The sequence below is a fragment of the Microtus pennsylvanicus genome, chromosome 4 (genome assembly GCF_037038515.1).
Source record: "Microtus pennsylvanicus isolate mMicPen1 chromosome 4, mMicPen1.hap1, whole genome shotgun sequence".
In the NCBI taxonomy this organism is placed as follows: Eukaryota; Metazoa; Chordata; class Mammalia; order Rodentia; family Cricetidae; genus Microtus; species Microtus pennsylvanicus.
Window position 1 is genome coordinate 137,991,249 of NC_134582.1, and position 24,842 is coordinate 138,016,090.

The window sequence follows — 24,842 nt, forward strand, 5'->3', positions numbered from 1 at the left end:
AGGTGTGGCTTAAAGCCAGCCCAAGGTCTGAGGTTCCGTGTTGCGTGCTTCCCAGCTGGGTGTTGTACTGTCCCTGAGGGCTCAGAGAACAGGGGAGTGGCTAAACAGAGTGCTTCTGGGAGCCAAGGGACGCCTTGGCTTCTGCCTCACTGACCTTTTGTTAGCCAAGTGCTGACACCTGTCCTCCAGCGAGCTACTTCTGGTAGACACGCGCGCCCCTTCTTGTCCCCGTCTCCCTGGAAGAGCAGGCTGTACAGCGCCTTCCCCAGAGGACGCCTCTGGAGAACCCCTGGCTCTCTCTTCCTTGTTGCCTAGGGTGGGGCTGCCAGGAGCTGCTTGCCTTTCTCAGAGTGCCTCTTTCTGCAGCTGCGGCTTGCCCTCTCTTTCCCCTCGTCTCAACTGGGTTTTCTAGCCCCATAGCCATTGCTAGCCCTGTGCTGCAGAGGACTGAGAGCTCAGCCTGGTTAAGCCGGCGGGTTAATTAGTAGACAGCTTCTTTTCCCTCCCTCTGTCTTCCCTCAGGTACCACAAACCTAGGGAAGAAATAGGTTGCCTTTACTTGCCAGTAACCAGACTTCAAAAGTCTAGCAGGAGAAGGAAGTCTTGGTGCTGAGCCAGATTTTTTTTTCCAGCACCCATAACAGGAAGCTGCTGTGAGAATTGGTCCTGAGGGATAATTAGCACACCCGCTTCTCTGTTGGTTTTGCTTCTTGGTGGCTGGCTCTTGGTCGGCTTTAAGGATCATCTTTGCTTTCTGTAGATTCTGTTGGGTAATATAGCTTTTCTTGTTAACCCGTTTACCCCGGGCTCTCAGCGTTGAGCCTTCCTTGCTATGGGTTTCCCTGTAAGCAATTGTTGAAGGATTGAGTCACCCACGCAGTAGCCTGTGGTTGGATGAGAGCTGAGGTTATTCAGTGACTAATTTCCAAGGGGAGGAGAAATTGGCTTATCGTGGGGCGAGCTACTTTTTATCCATGCCTGTGGCAGCTTTGCTCTGAAAACCGGGCAAAACAAACCGGTCTTCGTTGGGGAGTATTTTAGTATTTGAGCGCCCTTGTGGTGATTTGGACACTGAAGAGAAGTTGTCTGGATCACCCAAGCGAGGGCCTGAGGACTCGGATGAGGATCTCAAACAAAGGAGCACCGTAACCCGGCACAGAGCCAATGGGCCTTTTCACGGCATCAGTTACACAGGTGGTTCCGTCAGACAAACAGTAAGTGGCTTTTGTTCTTTGAGGGTGAAAACATTTCTAAGGGTGCCTCTCTGTTTTCCCCCGACACTTTATTATGTGGTCTGATGGAGGAGGCCACGTACAGATTCTAGACTTGGAAGGGTGGGGCTTGAAACAGGGTAAGCGGAGCATATTATGCCCTCCCCACAAAGCGTATCTGTATGTGCTGTAAATGCTTCAGAAAGAGACACGATTCTGGGAACATTGCCGCAGAAGATGGTAAGTGAGACGTTGTTTGCACGTGCTAGATTTTCTTTTCCAGAAACCATTTAAAAATGTTCCTTCTTGTCTTACTTTCGACAAACTCCCAACTGAGTGATTCTTGCCTTGTCTTAGGCTTGGGGGAAATGAAAGGCAGCTATATGTACAGCTGCCTAACTCAAACATAATTTGAACTGGCCCCTAGTGTTTCCTGGTTGATGGAAGAGTGGGTGGGTTAGTGAACTGGGTGTTGTGAGTGGAAAGAGCGGCATGCTACTCAGGGCCACCTTGGTGATGAGACCGTGTAAAACACCTCCTTGTTTACCCGTGTCAGAAAGACTCCAGCAACCACCCAGTAGGGGTTTGGGTAGCAGTGAGGAGAGGAAAAGAAAGGCAATACCATACCGAGCAAAGGACAGAGAAAGAATAGCCTGGTTCATACATCGCTGAATGCTTGAACATTTTTCTCCTGGAGCCTATGCAGCCAAATACTTGACTTGAATTCTGGGAAGTAGAAAGATGTATGTAGGCCCTCTTTTTATTTCTGTAAAACAAAACTCTGCAGTTTATATACAGACTTCAACATGAAATTCCCTGTAGAGAAAGCATCAATGATGGGCACAGCTACTCTTAACTTGCCAAGAGGAGTGAGGTGCAGCAGAGCCAGAGATGGGTGGGAGACAGCTGCAGTCCTGCGTACATGTGCCTTGCTTATCTCACCATGCCAAGTCAGCTAATCGTCTCCTAGACCCGACCATGGGTGTTAGTATAAGAGAAGCTCATTCATAGTTAATGTCGGGCTTTTGTCAGCAAGGTACTTTAAAAACCATAGCAAAGTAAAGGGGTAGACACCTGAAACAAGGACATTACAGTCATAAGGACACAAGCTTGAGCACCAAAGGTTGCTGTAAATGACAAACTATAAAACTTACCTGCCCCACAGCCAGTCAGACAAGTATCTTGTGAAGTCAATAAAATCTAGGTTTTCAAAATCAGCATGAAGTTCCTTCCTCATCTCCCAGTCCTTCTACCAGGTCCTGGGTGAGGTGCTGTCAGCTGGACGCAGGCGTTGACTGTATGGACTGAAGTCATCTCATGTTAAGAGTTTCTTCTCTTGCATCTGAAAGCCATATTTTCCCAAAGTTTAATGGGATTATCATGTCATCCTCTTCTGGGGCTCTATTTAGAACAGGGGTTGAAATAAATGATCAGGGTGCTTTCTAAAGTTCAGTCTGGCAAAGCGACATGAACATTTTGCCAGAGGCTTTGGCTATGCCACTAATGTTGATGGAGACATTCACCTCAGATTAGCTGTTCTGTTAACATTGAATGCCCAGTGGCTAACTCAGTGGTTCATTCTGTGATCCCATTGGACCATGGTAAGATTATTTTGAAATGGGAAGGTCAGGGATGATACCCACATGGTCAGCAAGAATAAGATGCTCATGGCTATAACCAGGATTTATCCTCATTCATGAAGGTTCTGGGCTGATTGGTCCCGGACCAAGACAGAGGTAGGCTATTCGGTCCCGGACCAAGACAGAGGTAGGCTATTCGGTGTTTTAACTGACACCCACATTCCTCACATGAATGCACAGTACAGTGTGTCAGAATTATTCTTAATTCATTTATTCTTTCAGGATTTATCTATTTATGTTACTTGAAACTAAAGAATTTTTTTCTAATGAATCTTTTGGTATTTCATTATAAAAGATACTCATAACTCTTAACTATGTCTTTTCATATCATGAAATATTTTTAAATTCCTATTCAAACACCTCTGCTGTTTTAAAAGATACATGTCTATATTTTTATTAAAGTTAATTTTACATTTTTTCATTAATATTACTTATTTTTCTTAGCATTTCTCTACTGTTTAGAATCTTGTTCTCTCTTTTTACTCTCTAAACAGAAAGACAGATATTTCTACTGTGCCCAGCTGGGCTGGAATCCCCAAAGACTAAATGCTATCTAGAGATAAGAAAGAAAGGAAAGCAGAGATGGTTAAAGCAGTTGCTGATCCCAAATGGCTTCTAGACATTTTTCATCTTGTTTACCTTTGTAATTCTCAACAATAATGGCAACAGAACTTTCTATGTGTTAATTTGTCTTGGGAATGTGTGATGCTCTTCACACAATGAGCTGCTTGAATCAATGCCGTGTGATGAGTTTATCTTGACTTTTTGGGGGGGTGGCTATTGTACTGTGTGTTATGACTGTTGGCTGCATTTCGTCAGATGCTCACTGCCAGCTGAACCAGACCCTTTCAGGTTTTATGATCTCTAAAGCCATGCACTGAGCCTACCTTTGTTTTTATTGAGCCCTGAACTGTACAAGACAGTGGGAAAGGAATTTGTAAGGGTTTGTGATGGTTTTCAAACCTTCCATTCCATGGTTGTTCCAACCATTCTGGAGAACTAATCAGGTATATTACCCCACAACGACTTTGCGTGGGTCCCTTCCGGTCTACTGAACTGCACACCTGAGTCATACATGTGCCTGGTGAGTAGAAAATGGTCATATGCACAGGAATATTAGGATACCTGGAATCCAGGACTAAGTATGGAACATAAAAGTAAGGACACAAAAGGGAGTTTCAAGATAGCACAGTCAGCTATGGAGAAGGGGAAGCGACTACCCTGGGAAGGCATGAACTCCGTGTGTGTTGGAGAGGAAAGAGGGTAGTGAGATAAACTACGTCTGTAAGTCAGGTGCCTGCTCCCTCTCGGTCTCCAGCATCACTCAAGTCCATAGGGAATCAAGGCCAGTTCAGGAAACACCCTCCACGGGTTCTATTTGGTTGTTAACTCTTTGTAACTATGTTTCAGTTTAGTTTTAATTGTTCACATTTTATGTAAAATCCATTATAATACCTAAGAGTCCCTGATCCTATTAAGGATTCTGCATCGTTGGATGCCGGGCACAAGATAAGAAGCTGTGGAAGAGTGAATGACTCTTGCTCTGGATTTTCATGGAGGGAAAGCTGGTTCCTTCTCAGTGGTGGGAACTAGAAAGTGTTTGGAGTTATACCCCGATGCCTGACTCTTAGGAGTGTCTTGGTAAAAGTTGTTCAGTAGACAAATTTATGAGGTAATGCATCCGTTTCTTTTATTCAAGGCATGGACTCTGCTTTTTATTCAAACTACTCTCCCCCACCATGAGTCCTCTGGGTGCACATTCTGGTTCTTCTCTGTCTGAGCCACCTGCTCTTTCCCATGACCCTATCACAGCTACCCTCCAACCATTGGCACCCTTCTGTCATCTCTTGGAAGTCAGGATAAGGGACTATGGTTTCCGTTTCCTCTCCCTCAGGGGACAATGGAAAATCCCAATGGGTATTTTCCTCCAAATGGGTATTTGCCTTGACCAGAGCACCAGTGTACCAGATAATCATGTCCTGGATTTATTTGTTGTTTGGATTCTGTCCTTGATAACACAATAATGTGGTTGCAAATTTATCCCCCCCCCCTCATTTCATCATTAGCTTTATTCTCTTGTCACTGCTTCTCTTTGAAGATGCATTTGTCAAAGAGCCATAGGCATCTTTATCTCTCCTTGACCATGCCAATGCCACAGCCTGGATACCTAAGCTACCTGGCCCTAACCTCCAGCTTATAGTAACCTGCTACCCCAGTCCCATTGCCACTTGAGTGATGTGACATCACCCATCACCACCATGTGGCCCCACAGGCTGTGTCATCAAAACTTTCCATGGTGCCTCCACCATGCTTCTGGTTCTTTCTCTTCTATCACCTTACTATTACCTCCTTACTTCCCCTTGCCTGTTACGCTGCCTTCACATAGGCCCCAAGTCAAGAGCTGATGAGTGATTTCAACCTCCTTCCACACTTCTCCCAGGGATGCGTTTTGTCTTTCTAGCCATGGTCCTACCTATCATTAGCCTGAAGAAGTACTTATTAGTTATTTTCCAGGACTAACTGTAGGAAAACGTGCGCAACACAGGTCTTGGAAAATACATTTTTAGACCTATGTATACATTAGCTTTACATTTATTACGTGGCTGTAAGAAGCTATGGCCTCAATATTCAGACCGTGGCACTGTGTTGTTGTCACTGGGTAGATGTTTTTTGAGGTTGCTACCACAAATTATTAGAGACTTATTATTATGGAGTTGTGGGGTGGGGCGCCTTTGCCTAAGCTATGAGGCTTTGGGTTTGAACCTCAACATTACAAAACAAGCAAAATATTTTAGGCTTTAAATGAGATGAATTTATTCTTGTATAGAGGTTGGGTTGGATCTCTAAAATAAGTTTCATGAGCGTTTATCAACCTGTAGGCAGTACCAGACTGGTTGGTGGGCTGAGGGAGAATCCATTTCCTTGTCTTGTGCCATTGCAGTCCTTGGCTTTTGGCTCTCGCTCACCTCCAAAGTAGACAGCTTATTTTTTGTGATTGCAATGAGTCAACCTGGAGAGTGTCTGCCACCTCAGAACCCATGACTTTGTTGCCAGTAAGAAGATAAATGCTCAGGTTCCATCCATCTGGTGTGAGTGTCTGGTAAGAAGGAAAGAAACATGGCCAGGTTTCCCTATTAAGGAATTCACCTTGTCACATTGGGGCTCCTCCCACACCATGGTTATCAATGTATGTTTTCTGATTCCTTGTTTTATTTCCAGATGCAGAGAGAAATTGTTTATGCAAGAGGAGATGGCCTTGTAGCCCCCAGACCAGGATCCACAGCTCACCCACCCCATGCAATTCCAAACTCCCCACCATCCACTCCAGTGCCCCATTCTTTGCCTCCCTCGCCATCAAGAATTCCTTACGGGAGCAGCCGCCCCATGGCTATTCCTGGCAACGCCACCATCCCCAGGGACAGACTCTCCAGCCTGCCAGTCTCTAGATCCATCTCCCCAAGCCCCAGCGCCATTTTGGAAAGAAGAGATGTGAAGCCCGACGAGGATATGAGCAACAAAAACCTGGTTATGTTCAGAAATGAGGGCTTCTATGCCGACCCTTATGTCTACCACGAAGGACGCATGAGCATAGCCTCGTCCCACGGTGGCCACCCTTTGGATGTTCCAGATCATGTCATCGCGTATCACCGCACTGCGATCCGGTCAGCAAGTGCTTACTGTAACCCTTCCTTGCAAGCAGAAATGCATATGGAGCAGTCATTATACAGACAGAAGTCAAGGAAATACCCTGACAGCCATTTGCCTACCTTGGGCTCCAAAACGCCCCCGGCCTCTCCGCACCGGGTGGGTGACCTGAGAATGATAGACATGCATCCACATCTTAACGCACACGGGCCCCCTCACACCCTGCAGCCCGACCGGGCCTCACCCAGTCGTCAATCCTTCAAAAAGGAGCCCGGAACCCTGGTGTATATTGAAAAGCCACGAAACGCTCCAGGATTATCCGGCCTTGTAGACCTGGGGCCTCCTCTAGTTGAGAAGCAAGTTTTTGCTTACAGCACTGCTACGATCCCCAAAGACAGAGAAACCAGGTAAGGCATAGGGGTGGCCGAGGGTGGTCTGTGCCTGTGGGTTGCTAAAACTATTTTCTAGATAGAAGCAGGGAACAAAATTCTGAGAATCAAAGGAGGTGACCCTTCTCTGCAGGGTTTCCAAATGAGTGGGGTCAGGTCAATGAGGTCCACCCGTGACCATGAGAAAAGAGACAGATCACAGCCACCACTAGGCTTCTTGTCCCTCGACTGTGGTCCTCACAGCATTGCCATTAAACAAAGGTAATTTGGAACAACTGGGAAAAATGGTGATTAACAGAAACCATGCAGATGATAGATGGAGAGATCATAATAATAATTGTTTGTCATAGAAAATGAAGAGAAGCTTAACTGTTGGTCACAGACATTTGTGTTACATCTATAGAATGCAATGTCATTTTCTCATCTTGCTTTGGAAAATGGAAAGAACAAGTCTGCATGAACATGGAATGTTTGGATTTAATACTCATCTGGGAGTGGAGCTAGAATGGGTAGTTTTCTAGTGAATAAAACACTGAGTGTTCATAGTTTACATATATACACATATGCATATTTATATCTTGAATGTATCTTGAAAATCCTCCAAAATCTGCAAAATAACAACTGAAAACAAAATTTCATAGAAGAAAGTTCGCTAGCATGAATTAATTGAACTGAATAAAAATAATTATAATCATAAATTTGGCAGATAAATTGAAGTAAAATGGGCAAGTTACCTGTTTCATGTAGGTTCGGAAAGGATAAAATACAAGAATCAGATACTAAGTTGCTCAGGACCTGCTCAGAACTACTGCTTCTGACTAAAAATGGTTCCGTTGCACACTGTTATATAACGTTATAAAAAGTCCAGGCTTGTGAAAGGAATGTGAACTGTCTTCCTAACTTACTGTTTTCACACTCAAATCAGTCCCAAGCCCTGCCGCCTCTAGCAGAACTTTACCATGTGAGGCTGTCCCTATTTGTTCAGGCATAAGGAATCTCACAGCACAAAAATTTCAGGGGAGTGGAACAGGAATGAGCATGAACATTATGGGATCATTAATGCAAGAACAAAGTCCAACTCTCACCATTGGTAAAGTAGCAACTAGCTAACTGACTTGAGAATGTGGAGCTAAGAAAAAAGGCAGAGCTTGGAGTGAGTGCTGAGCTCTCAGCAGACATGGTGACAGGTGTCCCCTGAAATGGTCTGTGAGGTGCAGCTGGGAAATGGTGGGTCATGGGGAGGATGAGAATTAGAAGCACAGAGATTTAGTGAAGTAATTTATATTTTTTAAAAAGCCCCACTTCCAGGGTCTAAGACTGAGAACCAGAATCCACCCTCTCTTACCTTTCCATTTCCACCATGCTACCCCTACTCCATGGGTGCCTTGAGGGGAGCAGAGGACGAGCATCACATGACATTGTTCCCATGCTAGGTTCTGGGGACAACCTCTGTATTAGCTATTTTTCTGTTGCTGTGATAAAATACCATGATGGAAAGCAAAGCAACTTATGAAAGAAAAAGCTTATTTTGGCTCATGGCTATCGAGTACTAGATGTCCCTAATGTTGGGGAGATGTGGTAGCAGGAGGCTTTTGCAGGAGACTGAGAGATCACATCTTAACCCCACACAGGAAGCAGTGTGATAACCAGAAGTGGGGCGAATCTATAAACTCTCAAATTCCATCCCTCCACCCCCCACACCCCGTTCCACTTCTTACAGGATCCTTAACATCCTCAGACAGTGCTGCCAGCTGCAGACCCATGTTCAAATAGATAGGGGCATTCTCTAAACCACCACGTCTCCGTTCCCAGCGCCTAGTGTGGTGTCATTGATGCAGATGCCACAAATATCCAGCCCACAGAGCATCTTAGTCCTATTTGTCAAGAGATTCAGTAATAGGTAAATTAGGGCACTCTGTAATCCCAGCACTCAAGACACGGAGGCACGACAAAGAGGAAAACATTGTCGCAGTGTCAAAGTCAGCCTATGAAACCTTGTATTAAAAATCCAAACAAACAACAATCAAAAGCACAGCCTTCGAGGATGTGCAGAGTCTTCCATGTGTGGGTTCCTCACCAGCATCTTAAAGGAGATTCATACTCCATTTGCCAGTGTTTTTGTTGGATTTTCACTCCCTTACATAGACGGATTTGCCAGCCTCGGTGACTTCATTTCTTCAAATCTCAAAAAAAAAGTCTATAGATTTCTTTTTTACATGTTATAAAACATTTTTATAAAATTATGTTATATCTAGAATAGAAAATATTAGAAAAGTTAGTCAGAAAAAGTAAGTGCTCACCTAGAACATAGTGTCATCATCACCACTGTGTTCTGACAGATGACTGTGATGCTGTAATTTTACATTTTCACATCCCTCCCTTCGCCAAAAGTGAAATAACAAAGGAAGAGTTTTACTTTGCATATCCCGCCTAGGTGAATCCTGATTGGTTAATTAACTTTTCTTCACAGATAATTATGCTGGGGTGTTTATGTGTTTGTGGACGGGTTAGTACTACACACACACATTTTCCCACAGATCTTACATTATTCACATACATACATAACACCTGTCAGACGTATAAATACATACATGCACTCTTATGCACACTACAGACATATATATATTTATAACAGAGATAAATATAAATTATACATATATAACAGAGATAGATATAAACACAAGAACCCCACAGGGGCGCCTGTTCACATATACCGCATAGACATATACAGACACAGACACACAGAAAACACCACAGACATACATGCTCTGAACACACATACAAACACACAGAAAACACCACAGATGTACATGCTCTGATCACACATACAGACACACAGAAAACACCACAGACGTACATGCTCTGAACACACATACAGACAGACACACAGAAAACACCACAGACATACATGCTCTGAACACACATACAGACAGACACACAGAAAACACCACAGACATACATGCTCTGAACACACATACAGACACAGACACACAGAAAACACCACAGACGTACATGCTCTGATCACACATACAGACACACAGAAAACACCACAGACATACATGCTCTGAACACACATACAGACACAGACACACAGAAAACACCACAGACATACATGCTCTGAACACACATACAGACACAGACACACAGAAAACACCACAGATGTACAGGCTCTGAACACACATACAGACAGACACACAGAAAACACCACAGACGTACATGCTCTGAACACATACATTCGTACCTGCCCTAATTAGCTTTCTATTTCTGTGACAAACACCATGACCAAAAGCAACTTGGGAAGGAAAGGGTTCTTCATCTTACACTCCCAGGTCACAGCCCGTCACTGAGAGAAGTCAGAGCAGAAACTCAAGGCAGGTGAAACTACAGCAGAGGCCATGGAGGAATGCTGCTTCTGGTGCGCTCATTGCGCTTCCTTCTGCCACCCAGACAGCTAACTGTCCAGGGGTCTTACTGACCCCGGTGGGCTGAGTCTTCCCACATCAGCCACTAATCAAGAAAATGTCCCACAAGCTTGCATACAGGTCACTATAACGGAGACATTTTCTCTTACATTTTTGGTTGTGAGCCTAGCCTTTAATGGCTGAACTATCTCTCCAGCCCTGGAGACATTTTCTCAATCGAAGTCCTCTCTATCCAGATGACCCTGGCTCAGGTCAAGTTGAAAAACAACAGTGACAAGCCCAGAACTGATCAGCACACACAGGTAGTGTGCAGGCATGCACATCCACACTATACAAACACCACACAGGTGCGTGTGCACACACACACACACACCACAGACCGCAGGCACATGCTCAGGTGCGTGTACACACACACACACCACAGACCACAGGCACATGCTCAGGTGCGTGTACACACACACCACAGACCGCAGGCACATGCTCAGGTGCGTGTACACACACACCACAGACCGCAGGCACATGCTCAGGTGCGTGTACACACACACACACACACACCACAGACTGCAGGCACATGCTCAGGTGCGTGTGTACACACACACACACACCACAGACCGCAGGCACATGCTCAGGTGCGTGTACACACACACACACACACCACAGACCACAGGCACATACTCAGGTGCTTGTGTACACACACACACACACACCACAGACCGCAGGCACATGCTCAGGTGCGTGTGTATACACACATACCACAGACTGCGGGCACATACTCAGGTGCGTGTGTACACACACACACACCACAGACTGCGGGCACATGCTCAGGTGCGTGTGTATACACGCACACACACACACCACAGACTGCGGGCACATGCTCAGGTGCGTGTGTATACACGCACACACACACACCACAGACTGCGGGCACATGCTCCATCTACGTTTGGAGTCTCCACTAATGAATGGCAGCTTTCCAGTCCTCACTGATGGAGCCTGGACACAAAACAGCCATAGACAGTGATGACTCAGCTGAAATGCAGCCTGTCCTCATGTCCAGGGCCTTTGTAAGTGAGCACTGAAATAATAGTCTTCCAGACAGCATGGGATAGAACTGTCAGAACAACTGCTCAGATATGCACTTGCTCCATCCCATTTCACAGATACAGAAACTGAGGAACAAGGGTGATAAGTTGATTCTGTAAAATCACCAGTGCTATGCAATGGTTCCGTCTAGTAAAGGGGCTGTGCCTCTTGCCAGGCATGTCGAAAAACATCTGTAACCCCAATACCTGAGAGTCTAAGACAAGAGGATTCGAGATCAAGACGGACCTCGTTTACATAATGAGACCCTATCTTAAATAATGAGGATACAGCTCAGTAGAGCCCTTGCTTAGCATGTGCAAGGCTTTAGGTTCCATCCCCATCCTAAGAGGAAGAAAGACGAAGGAAGAAATCCTGTATTCATGGAGTGCATAGTCTACTATAGCAGCCATGGGTAAATAGCATCAAGTCACCCACCTTCCCACAGCGGAGGAGTAGACAGAAGTGAGTTCTGAATATTGCAACAAGAATGCTTCAAAAATCATTTTAGGACTGGATGCTAAGTAACTGCTCCCAAAGGACATTCACAATCATAAACATGGCAGAATTTGCATAATTATTCTGCTAAATATATGCATGCCATTTAAAGTATAACTGCCCTAGCTGGTATATTAGCTCAATTACATAGAAATGGGAAAAGGAGAGGACATTCTTGGTAGAATTTATTTAAAAAGAAAAAGTGCATCTGAGTACTATGTCAAAGGGGAAAAAATGTTAAAGACAAACACCAGGAACAATAACCAAAGCACAAAATTACATGCTATCAGCTCACTGAGCTCATGACGTTATTTTAGAAATATTTGATCTGGATAGTATTTTTAAAGCATGTGCAGCTCCCTTGAAGTCTGACATCATGAGCATGGGGTATAAAATGCCAAGCCAATTTCTGTTGCCATTTCATAATATTAAGGGTAAATAAACGAGAGCGCTTTTTCTTTGAGAATCTCCAAGTGAGATTTTTACATCTAAGTGAGCTGACAAAACCTAGGGGCCAGAGCTGCAGGAAGCCGCGCTTTCTCCTGATGACTGCAGGACTCCAGTATGGTTCCTAAGAGCACTTCAGTGTCATGGCCCAAATAGCTGTAGGACACTGGAAACCAGAGAGAAGAATCCTTTCTCTCACATGTCTGATGGAGAGGTCCCTCGGCAGCTTGTTTGAAGGAACATGAGCGTATACAGCTCTGTTGACAAGGAAATAAAGCGCCCAACACTGAGTCATTTAGCCTTAGGCTTACGCTCGGTCATGTGCCTCATTCTCTGGGAGGCAGCTTCTCTTTGCTTTTTGACAACACTTTGGTGAATATCTGCGAAAGGTCAGCATAAACGGTGTAATATATCTCATGGTGGTGCTCTCCTTCCACGGATCCCATGGGTGATGAGTTTTCTCCTAACACCCTTCCTGTGTCTGAGCTCCTAGGAGAAGGATTACCTTGCATATTTTGATGGCTGTGCCCAGACAACCCCTTCTGCTGGGATTCCAAAAAGGAAAAATGGGTTCGAGCCACTGTAAGAAACTTGTGAGGAGATTATGTGGGACAGACAGTTAGAGCGATGGGCTCTGCCTGCCCTTGGTCATAAAATCACTCCATGAAACAGCGTCATTACCCCTGACCGGAAGAACTGTAAAGCTCGAGGGCGTTTGTGTTTTTACCATTTTCTATTTGTAGCTTGGATCAGATAATCCAAAGTATCTTTCTAGAAATAACCCTCAAAATTCAAAGGTGCTCATTGCAGAGTCACTAATGGCCATCGCCCCAAACGCATAACAGAATCCTTGAAAAGGAACATGATTCTTCATGCTCAGGGAACTGGAGCTGAGATTCCATGTTAACAGTTTTTCAGCCAGAGCAGGTAAGTTCCTCAGAGTAGGGAAGAGTCGCACTGAGGAACAAAGTCTAGCCCTGACTGTAGCCCGAATCTAAAGAAAGAGAAGCCACATGGCACCTGGCTAGGACTTTTTAGGCACCCTAGGCTGGAAGAACAAAAGCCCTGGTCTTTTGACCAGATAGGCATGCCGAAGGAAGGGGCAGGCAGACATATTTTTTAATATAATAGCACAAAACATCATGAGGTAGAATGAGGGGGTGAGATGTTAAAACCAAGTGTGAGCCCCAAATGGAATCGACTCTGAGTGTACAGAGCAGCAGGGCCACTAGCAAGTCTGTTTCAGGAGTCGTCAAGTCTGGGGACGAAAGACAAGGCAGGCTGAGGGCATCCTTTGAGGAGTCCCCTGAACCCGAGCAGTGGGCTTGATGGCAGAGGTCCCTCCCTCCGCAGGTGTGGCTGTGTTGCCATCCGCTGGGACGATTGCTAGTGCCCGACAAACTGGACACTTGTCTGGTCTGCTTTCCCACAGGGCCCTAACTGTGGATCAATAGGTGTTTATTGAGGTCCTCTTACATATTTGGCTGTGAACTGACGCTTTGTCGAACACAGAGAGGAGCTTGGATGTGGTTCTCACACACATAAACTTTGAAGACAATCATAAAATGCTCAGAGCTTAATGTACACATCTAAGCTACGCTGTGGTAGGGCAGCAGAACTCTGACTCCGAAAACGACTCAACACCCATCTGGGAAAATACCTGCCATGGGATTTGGGGTTCATTTTGGCTTTGGGGATGCTTGGGAGATGTTTTCCTGTCTTCCTGAGAGTGACAGAGTCTCCTAGCAAAGTAGGGAGTGGGAAGACACACCAAGCCCAGCGCCTCGCTGAGTCCTGAGCTTCACAGGGGAGATCTCTTTCCAGTACTTCAGAGTCCAGCTGGGAAGTTAGGACACGTTTTTCCTTGAAAACAATGTGGAGCGATGGGACTAATAATATGCTTAGATGAAGAAGCTTCTGGGGGCCAGCTGGAAATCCAACCGCCACTTATTCCAAGTCCTAAACAATGAAAGTACAAGTAAACTTTTCTATTACAACCCTACCATAATTGAGGGGAATGGTTGTACATAATTAATTCCAAAGCAGTGATACAGACTGTAATTGAGAAGAGTTCAGAAACGGGAGCGCTTTGCTTGGTCAGGCCCATCTGGGAGCTCCATGATAATCCTCAGATGGTCTGGAATTTATGGGCTGCATATAATGAAATAAAAAGAAGGCCAACTGGTCTTTATCCAAAACTGGCTATGTTTCTGCCATTACAGTACCTATAAAATGACATCATGATAGGATGTTTTGCCAGTCTAAGAACTCGAGTAAGAGCCGATATGTTGAATTGTTACTACATTCCCTGGGATATAACCTCATGGATAAGGAATATGTGGTAGCCACACAGTAGACTGAACTCAGGCATCAGATACGTAACAAACACGTTTGACCATCTAACCGATTTATGAAGATAGCCCTCCCCATAATTGCACCAGAGATATTCTGTAAAAAATGGCTGCTATGAAGTCTGAGCTACTTTAAACAAACCAATTTCTCCAAAGGAGAAGCCATCACCTGTCACTAATTAGATCCAATTAAAACATGACTGCATTTCTTTTGAATATTCAAGAGGTGCTGTCAATCAGAAGTCTTGATTCTGACACATGGAAGGAAATCAGAGTTGCCTAAACAATTTAACAGTCAGATAGTTCCTTTTCCTTGTGAGCCAAAACCTTCCCAGAGTCAAGGATTAGGGGCAGACACAGCCTCCTTGAAGTGTAGAAATGAGCATGACCGCCCCCAGCCTGAAAACAAGGCTCATCTAAGCAGCTCAGGCTCTTGTGATGCTCACACCGCATCTCGGCTTCCGCAATGACTCATTGGCTCTCCGACTGATGGCCAAGTAGATGGCATTCATGCTTACTGGAACTCTAGGCTTTATTTTTTTCATGAATGATGTGATTCAAAACTACAGTTAAGTCTAATCATTAATTCCAAAGTTCCAAAAATGGTAGGTCTTTTTTAAAAATCCACATTTTTTTACTGTACTGCTGTAAGTCAAATCATGTGCTCCTTGTCCAGCCTTGGAGCTAAAGGGAATTTGGAGGCCTCTGCCCTGTAGCCTGACTTTAAAAAAGATATAAGGAGACACAGTTCAGAGTGTGATTACCAGAGCCATTCCAGTAAACTGGGGTCTCAATACCACACTGCCTCCATACTGTTTGCCTTGTAATAGAGGTAGTAGGTCCCTTCCTCCTCCATCACCCACCAGTGACTGGAAAGATGATCTCAGTAAGAATATTAGAGAGGGCACAGATAGGAAACGTCTTTCTTCTTTTTCTGAGTCATTGTTTTTCCTTTGTTTTTCATTTGTCTTTGAGTTTTAGAGATGGATTTTCCTGTGTAACCCTGGCTCTCTTGGTACTTACTCTGTAGACCAGCTGGCCTCAATCTCAGAGATCCACCTGCCTCTGCCTCCCAAGCGCTAGGATAAAAGATGTGCAACACCTTCATCCAGCCCTGAGTCATTGTATTTCTTTGGAGTCCACACTAGGGTTTTACAGCTAAAGTAGGTAGGAGGCAGGCACGGGAGCCACTCCTGTAATCCCAGCATCTCAGGAGGAGTTAAGCTCCATGTAGACAATGTCATACGATTCTGTTACAGAAACAGTGGAGCTTATATTCACAACTACCCCAGGACCAGCTCTTCCTAGTGTCCAACACTGTCAGTTGGAAATAAGTTACAGTCTGTAACAGAAATGAATAGCTGTTTCTACCAGTTTGGACCTGAATAAAAAAAAAATGGGGCACCACTCCAGAGCATGAATATTGAAGAACACCCTCAGGGAAGAGAAAGAAAATCCAAAATTGATGATTTCAAGTTGGCTGGCTCTGGGGTGTGGTAGCTAGCGTCACTGCCAGAGCCAACAGGAAATGAAACACTTGACCCCAGGCTGTGCGTCACCGTTGCAGGGCAGCCGGGGCTACTGCACTCTGCAGGGCAGTTAGCCATGTTCCCTGAAGAACAAGAAAGCCTCCCTTGCTGAAACTCAGTGCCTGCTGTAATCTTGAAAGGTCGCACCCCTCAGTTCTGATGAAAAGAGGTACAAAAACCACTTGGTGATCCTGAAAGTTGTCTGATCAAGAAAGAGTCTTAGCATAAAAACATGAAGCTATCTAGTTAGGTGGCCATCCAGATCCAAGAGAAAAATGTGTCTTGTCACTGGCCTGGGGCTATTCTCAGGTCCCAAGTAATACAGCCCGCACAGAGAGTAAACTGAAATAGAGTAACTGCTGGGAGTGCTTCCCGACTGCATTTACTGTTCTGGGAAGAACCCATCGGGCTGCAGAAGCGGTGCACCTTGGGAGCCCTGTCCTGGGTGTGTCTGAGCTTTGACCCACTTGTCTGATTTGACACACCCTTCTTTTTTTTCTCTCTCTCTCTCTCTCCTGACGTCAGAATCACTGAACCAGAATAGAGAGAATTATGAGGGCTGAATAAGTTCCTCCTGAGAAACCATTCAATTCTAGGATCCTGACTCCAGCTGTATTTCAGATATGATCTTTGTAGGTAGTGGATGAGACCAAGGGCAACTCTCTTAACAATGCCAGAACCTGTTGGCCCTATGAGCGCTGGGTGTTGAGAGTTTTGCTTTCTGTGCCCTTTCCGTCACTGTAACAAAACACTCAAGACATGTAGCTTACTAAGGGGAAGGGCTCATGGATCATGGTTCAAGGATTTCAGTCCACATTTACTTGGCCCTCTCACCTTGAGCCTGTGGCTGCACTTTTATCAAGGTGGGGGTGTGTGGCAGAAGAGCCCTCTGCATTTCATGACAGCCAGGAAGCAAGAAGGACCAAGGTCATGTATCCCCATCGTAGGCATGCACACCTCCTATGACCTGGCCTCCTTCCATTGAAACCACTTTGCAGAATTTCCACTGCCCTGTCGTACCACAGGCTAGGGATGAATCCTTTAACCCATCAGCCTTTGGAAGACATTGAAGATGCCAACTCCCGCAGACCTTCGGCATTCCCTGCCATGGACGCCACTGCATGTGTGCTGGCCCCTGGGTCTAAACTTGGCAGGGACTCGCCTGCTTTGAAGACTGCATTTGTGGTTGTGCCCGCTTGGTGCTTACTGCCACTGAACAGCCGCCGGACTGGCTCCTCTCCAACCTCAGGGCTTCACCCAAATGCCATCAGCTAAGAGAAGCTGTTCTTGACTATCATGTAATTTTCTAAGCTGGCTCCCCACTCAGAGTCCATCTACTCTGGGCTGTTCTCAGCAGAGAAGTCATAGGATCCAGTTAAAATTTGAGTCCTCAAATGTCCTCACCTCAGCTACCATCACATTCACAGTCTGGCCAACGGCCTTAAAAATGGCCCACATCTGGAAGGACACACTTTGCAGCTAGTCTGGGGCCAGTCAGATTTACCTCTGGCCTTCCATAGTGACTCCCTTTCATTCTGAAAAGGTTCCTGATTTGCAAATAAATCCTGAAGTTTGCCTTCCTTGTGGGACTCTGCGTTGGTTCCTATTGCCCTTCCCTCCTTCACTACTGTAGACACAGTAGCTCCTTGACTACTCACTCAGTCCCACCAGGCATTCTCTCTCTCTCTCTCTCTCTCTCTCTCTCTCTCTCTCTCTCTCTCTCTCTCTCTCTCTCTGTGTGTGTGTGTGTGTGTGTGTGTGTGTGTGTGTGTGTGTGCAAAGCCTTACTTCTGTGTCTTCAGTCCCTCGAACACTGCCTAGCACAATAAGTGTTGTTTGAATTTGTAGAGGAGTCACCTCTGTCAGTCAGAACACAAATCATCAGCTCCTGGTCTGTGCTTTCCCTGGGATTGTTTTAGTTGGCTCCCTTCTGCTGCACTTGCTATAGCACCCACATCAGTACTGTTAGTCTATGGGCCCCACCCATTCCCCCCAGCTTCCGCGTTGGCTTCATGTGCCAGCTCTTAGGAAGGGTTGCATTTCTGTCTGATTATCCAGGAGCTTTTGGTGGACGGTGCCAAGGACATCCGCACACCACAGAATCCTAGTCTGGGTGTAACTACTTCATGTCACCTTAGGGCTTCTTAAGCCTGAGATGAAGGGAAGAACATTCATGTGTCATGATTCCCCATTTCCTGTCATGGTGTCTACACCCAAAGTCATGGCCAAGGTGAACTTGAACTTGATAATCAACCCTCTTCCATCACGCTGAGGAAAACAAGCTGCTTTGGTTTCTAGTCTGTGAAGAGCTGAGAACTAGAGGGGACGGCCCAATGTTGGCTTTTCCTCCTCTCGTTCCACTGTAGACTTTTGTTCTCTCGGGGCCTCAGAGCATGTACAAACAGCCTTTTACCCTCATCCACGAGTGGGCTCCAGGCTTGCTACCAAGCCAGACATGTGTTTGTATTTTTGTACATCCCAGTGTAAGTGCAGGGTTCAGGTGCAAGTTGGTGGTAGAACACCTGGAGACAGTATGAGGGCCCTGGGTTCAATCTGAGCACTGTGACAGCAACACTAGTAATAATGTCAAATGCAATGCATCTTAGGTAAGCGCCTTTGGCTTGGCTGCTGTGTTTTATCTGGCTTAGGAAAACATGGCTGTCTAGTGAAATGATACCTCACCCAGTCTTTTGGAAACCAACAGAAAATGACATTGTAAGATGTCGTTGTAAGATTAAGTGTCACAGGGGCCAGTTCTTCTCATTTGTTGCCCTCCTCAGACAGTCAGGAAGCAAAGCCAGGCTCACATGGGATCTGGAAGGCTGGAAAAGAGCCTAGAAGCAAGAGGGTCTTGACAGGATGTGGGAAGGGGAGTGTGGTAGTACTTACACTAGGCACTATTATAGTTTGGATCTAAACAGTTCCCTAAAGACAATTGTTGAAGATTTGGTTTTGTAGTGTTGTTGGAAGTGATGGAACATTAAGGAGTTGAGGCCTAGGGAAAGAAGTTAGCTTATTTAGGGCCTGGCATGCCCTTGAAGGGAATATCAAGATCCTTGCCTCTCCCCTTCCTCTCCACCTCTCCCTGACCCCATCTTCCTGGCCATCATGCCACTGAAGAGGGCTGCTCCAGCATACATGTCCCACCATGGTATGTTGTCCCACTGCAGGCCAGAGCAACAGGGCCAGTGTCTTCAGGCTGAACTTAAGAAAACGTAAGGAACAAGTAAACCCCCAGGGACTGTCTAGACACTACTGATGGCTGGAAGAAAGAAGGCAAGGTCAGGATACAGAGAAGGGGCTAGTCTATGAACAAGGGAACTGAAGACAGTGAGAGTGTGTGACTTAAAGAGGAGTTTAGAGTTCAGGCCTAGACAGTAAAAACGTTCTAGGTTGGAACCTGAAGCCAGAACGTAACAGCAAATGTGTTTAAGAATCTGTAATGTCAGGCTTCTAGAAGGGTTGTTGGTATGGATCTTAATGCTTTAAAAGATGGCAGATTGGAACAAGGCTATGTTTTTAATATAAATTGAAGCCCCCCTCTCCCTTCATATGTTTGAATATCCAGACCAGGCTGGAGGAAACAGGTTGCCAAGGATGAAGATTTGTATCCCAGCCAACCTGGCTTGTTGGCCGCCTGTCTGTCTCACGCTGTCTGTCAAGAGGTGTGGCGTCCCAGAGATGTGCTCCTGCCACCATGAGCTCTGTAGGTTCTTCTCAAGTCATGAGACACAATAAATCATCTATCTTTTTTTTAAATTTATTTATTTATTAAGGATTTCTGCCTCCTCCCCACCACCGCCTCCCATTTCCCTCCCCCTCCCCCGATCAAGTCCCCTTCCCTCATCTGCTCGAAGAGCAATCAGGGTTCCCTGACCTGTGGGAAGCCCAAGGACCGCCCACCTCTATCCAGGTCTCAAAAGGTGAGCATCCAAACTGCCTAGGCTCCCACAAAGCCAGTACGTGCAGTAGGATCAAAAACCCACTGCGATTGTTCTTGAGTTCTCAGTAGTCCTCATTGTCCGCTATGTTCAGCTAGTCCGGATTTATGCCATGTTTTTTCAGACCCAGGCCAGCTGGCCTTGGTGAGTTCCCGATGGAACATCCCCATTGTCTCAGTGTGTGGGTGCACCCCTCGTGGTCCTGAGTTCCTTGCTCGTGCAGAAGGAGAGGGAGCACGAGTAAATCATCTATCTTGTAAACTGTTCCTGTCAGGTGACAGCAGTGTGAAAAGTAGCGTGAGTATGTGACAGAAAGGCAACTTGCTGTGCTCAAATACCCACACATTGCAGGGGCTCCTGACTTTGGAAGACAACGTAGACAAGTAATTCTTTTTGTTTTGCTTTTTTTCTTTTTATTATTTTTTTTAATTGAAATGTTTTTTTCATAAACTGTATTCCAATTATGGTTGCCCCTCTCCCAATGCCTTCCAGATCCTCCCAAATAATTCTAAATTCAGAAACAGGGGGCACATTGCAATGACTGAAGCCACGGTAGGGGGGACAAAGCATGCCCAGTCTTCCTGCTCACTCCAGAAGCAGAGGGCAGATGGGTAATAGACTCCAGCTGCTAACTCCATCCATATCCTCTCAACAAGTCCAGATGCCTCAATGAGAAGTTAAGATGGTTCAGAGAGTCGGGAATGGTCTCTTGGTTATTTAGCCCCCAATTAGATAACTTAGTCTAGAAATGTGAAGTTAAAGTATTAGTTCCCTAATGGTAGCAAGAAGGAACAACAACAAGTCATAAAAGATTATGGTCAGAAGTGAATTTAGGCTTGTTCAGACCCAGGCCAGCTGGCCTTGGAGAATTCCCAATAGAACATCCCCTTTATCTCAGTGTGTGGGTGCACCCCTCGCGGTCCTAAGTTCCTTGCTCGTGCTCTCTCTCCTTCTGCTCCTGATTTGGACCTTGAGATTTCTGTCCGGTGCTCCAATGTGGGTCTCTGTTTCTGTCAAAACCGGACTCGCTGAACATAGCGGACAATGAGGACTACTGAGAACTCAAGAACAATGGCAATAGGTTTTTTATCCTACTGCACGTACTGGCTTTTTGGGAGCCTAGGCAGTTTGGATGCTCACCTTACTAGACCTGGATGGAGGTGGGTGGTCCTTGGACTTCCCACAGGGCAGGGAACCATGATTGCTCTTTGGGCTGACGAGGGAGGGGGACTTTATTGGGGGAGGGGGAGGGACAGAAATCTTTAATAAATAAATAAGTAACAAAAAATAAAATAAAAGAAGGGAATTTAGGGACCACTTAGTACTCTTAGAATAGCGGTCTCAGCTCCGGTAGTTGTGACTTACTGCCTTACACAGCTAATTTTAGTGATGGGGGAACTGACTAAGGAGGGCTGAATGTCTAACGCACATTAGTGTGCTTGACTGGTTTCAGCCAGCTGCTCTGTATCTTTCTTGTATCTTTGGAAACATATTCTTTGGGGGCTGGGAAAATAGAGTGCAGGCCTGAGTTCAGATCCCCAGCACATGGAGACAGGTGGGTGCTTGAAGCTCATCAGCCACCAGCCTGACTGAATGAATGAGCTCCTACGTCACTGAGAGACTCAAAATATAGGGTGGGGATTGACTCCAGAAGATACTCAGCATCAGTGTCTGCTTCCACATACATGCACACACGTGTTTGCATGCACACACTCATGCATGCTTGCAGGCATCCTTTGAAATTCATCATTAAGAATTTCTGGTCTTCACTTAGTAAGGTGTCAACTTGATTCCTAATTGATATTAATTTTCTTAACAAGACAAAGATAAGAAACTAATCCAGGCTCAAGGAGGCCTCCTTCAGAACACAGACATACCCATAATCAAAAGTGATTAAAGGTGAAACTTGAATCAAAAGTCACGTGAATAAACCCGCTGGCTAAAAATACTTCCTCGAGCACAGAACGTTTTCTTCCCTCTGCTCGGAAGGCAGCAAGGGCGGCCCTCGAGCCCTGTGGGCTCCCTTCACCTGCACACACAGACCCCGGGCAGGGAGGAATGCAAACAGAATCAGGGGCCTGTTGATGCTCGGTATAGCTCCTTCCCTAAATTTGCCTTGTATTTTTTATTCATGTTGTTTGGGCCTCAAAAAAGATTTGTGCAGCCAAGCAGCTGATTTACAGCACTAAATGACTAGTTAACCGTCCCCTACTAATCATATAAATACGGTCTATGAAATGATATAAAATGGTTTATAAAATCACTTTTGAGCTGTCTTTTCTACAGTAATTATACCAGCCCATAATACCTTAAACCAAGTGAAACTGGTAAGAATTAGCCTAAGTGTCCTTAATATTCGAACGGTTATCACACAGAATTGCCACTGCAGTAAATGGCAGGGTCGTGCCTAATTTCTCTTCTTCCGCTACATTTCTTCTATTTTTTTCCCCTTTTTGTATTAAACATTCCTCATAACATTTCATCACGGGAGAAGGCTGCACATATTCCACTTGCTGTAATTGTTTCCAGATTACGGACCATGAAATGGAAAGACAATCTTATTTATGAATTTATAAATCAGATAATCTCCCTCAAATGAGTCCTGAAACCAGAAACACTTCGATGATGAAATATGAAGGAAAGTTTTCTCATTACCATGTGTCAGAAGAATTGTATTTTCACGAAGTGGTTTTGGCTGAGACATTGGCACACACATTTGGGGTCAGTGTGCTGTCCCATGACTGCCTCCACTGCGCTGACCCCACCTTGGAGTGGAAGAGAACTGTGGCCCCTCTACGTTTGGTTCAAGGTTCTATAAATCACAGGGAGAATGTCAAAGAGCATCTAACTTGGTGTCTCCTTCTTGGTGGCCCTGTTGATGCCATAGCCAGGAAGAGGCCACCCAGGGAGTATTCATGCCCCAACTCATGGTTACTAAGTACAGAACCAAGCATGTTGATACCTGGATCACACATAGGCCTTTTGCTCCAAGCATCTAAATTGCTGTCCCAAGTTGTTCTACATTTGTGTTGGTGTGAACCCTGAAGAATCAGGCAGTGGGGTGCAAGTGAGGAATTATCGTTCTCTCTCTGCCTCCCCAAACCACTAACTATAGAGGGGAAGCTTAGTGGAGAAGCCTATATCCCCCGAGAGAAACAAAATGGTAGGAAACCCTGTGGCCCCTCTGCACTGCCTCCATAGCCAGTGCTGCAGAGCCAGTGGACCTGCACTGCCTCCATAGCCAGTGCTGCAGAGCCAGTGGACCTGCACTGCCTCCATAGCCAGTGTTACAGAGCCAGTGGACCTGCACTGCCTCCATAGCCAGTGTTACAGAGCCAGTGGACCTGCACTGCCTCCATAGCCAGTGCTGCAGAGCCAGTGGACCTGCACTGCCTCCATAGCCAGTGTTACAGAGCCAGTGGACCTGCACTGCCTCCATAGCCAGTGTTACAGAGCCAGTGGACCTGCACTGCCTCCGTAGCCAGTGTTACAGAGCCAGTGGACCTGCACTGCCTCCATAGCCAGTGTTACAGAGCCAGTGGACCTGCACTGCCTCCATAGCCAGTGCTGCAGAGCCAGTGGACCTGCACTGCCTCCGTAGCCAGTGTTACAGAGCCAGTGGATCTGCACTGCCTCCATAGCCAGTGCTGCAGAGCCAGTGGACCTGCACTGCCTCCATAGCCAGTGTTACAGAGCCAGTGGATCTGCACTGCCTCCATAGCCAGTGCTGCAGTGCCAGTGGACCTGCACTGCCTCCATAGCCAGTGCTGCAGTGCCAGTGGACCTGCACTGCCTCCGTAGCCAGTGCTGCAGTGCCAGTGGATCTGTGCTGCCCCCACAGCCAGTGTTATGATGCCAAGATTTCTTCTTGCTCTTTCCTCTAAGCAGAGTCTTGGTTATTCCTTGTAGATGTGCACTGGTCTATACATTGCATTTCTCTCCATCTTCTGCGCAATGAATGATAGGGATAATACCGTTCACTCTGCACTGGCATTTTCTCTCAGATAAGTAGTTTTTCAAGTGTTTGTGTCCATTTGTGTCTCCTATGTGGCAGACACTGTGGCTAATCGCTATCCTCATCACTTCTGAGGTGCTACTGTGACTCATTGATAAACACGGGCTTTCTGGAAAGTTTTTACTAACCTGATTTTCTTGTTAGAATTTTTTTTACTAACTTTTTTCCTTGACCTGTTGATCCTTTTATGGGAAAGAGGATGCCAAGTACACAGGGGTGCCTGCAAATGCCTCAGTTCAGAGACTGACGTTGTCTGCTGGGCCTGGGTATATCAACAGTCTGTACAGATGTGTGTCCATCCTTGGCATTTGCGATTATCTCTACCCTAGTAGAATACATCACTCGCTGGGGCTGCTTGCCTTTGCAACCATTAGCTAACCACCCACATGACATACGAGAAAGAAACCTCATGTCGTAACAGCCCTGTCCATTTAAACTGAAGAAAGCATGCGGAATCATCAAGTCAGAAGCTGGTAACTGCAAAGTTACACTTAGTAATTGATAAGGCAGTCAAGATTTTAGTCCAAAGGCAAGACGCAAAGCCTCAAAGCTCAAGGATGCTCTTGATTGCCGCAAAGTTCAGGCCCTGTCTGTCCATGGGCCCAGCCTCAACGGTTGTTTCTGTAGTGAAAGGCTGGATTGCCACTCTGCTGCTCTCTCTCTCCATGCAGTATCAG

The 24,842-nt window shown here is 45.8% G+C and overlaps 1 protein-coding gene across 27 annotated transcripts in view; it reads left to right on the forward strand.

The window, feature by feature from the left end:
- The window catches only part of Kiaa1217 (KIAA1217 ortholog), an 812,359-nt gene that overhangs the window by 744,371 nt on the left and 43,146 nt on the right, over positions 1 to 24,842 (forward strand). For 26 of the 27 annotated variants that reach the window (XM_075970615.1, XM_075970611.1, XM_075970614.1 and 23 more), the window contains one exon: positions 6,071 to 6,903. In XM_075970615.1, coding sequence (XP_075826730.1) covers positions 6,071 to 6,903 — 833 coding nt within the window. Of the gene's footprint in view, positions 1 to 1,008; positions 1,215 to 6,070; positions 6,904 to 24,842 lie in introns of those variants that run through there. The other variant, XM_075970618.1, reaches the window with a different exon arrangement.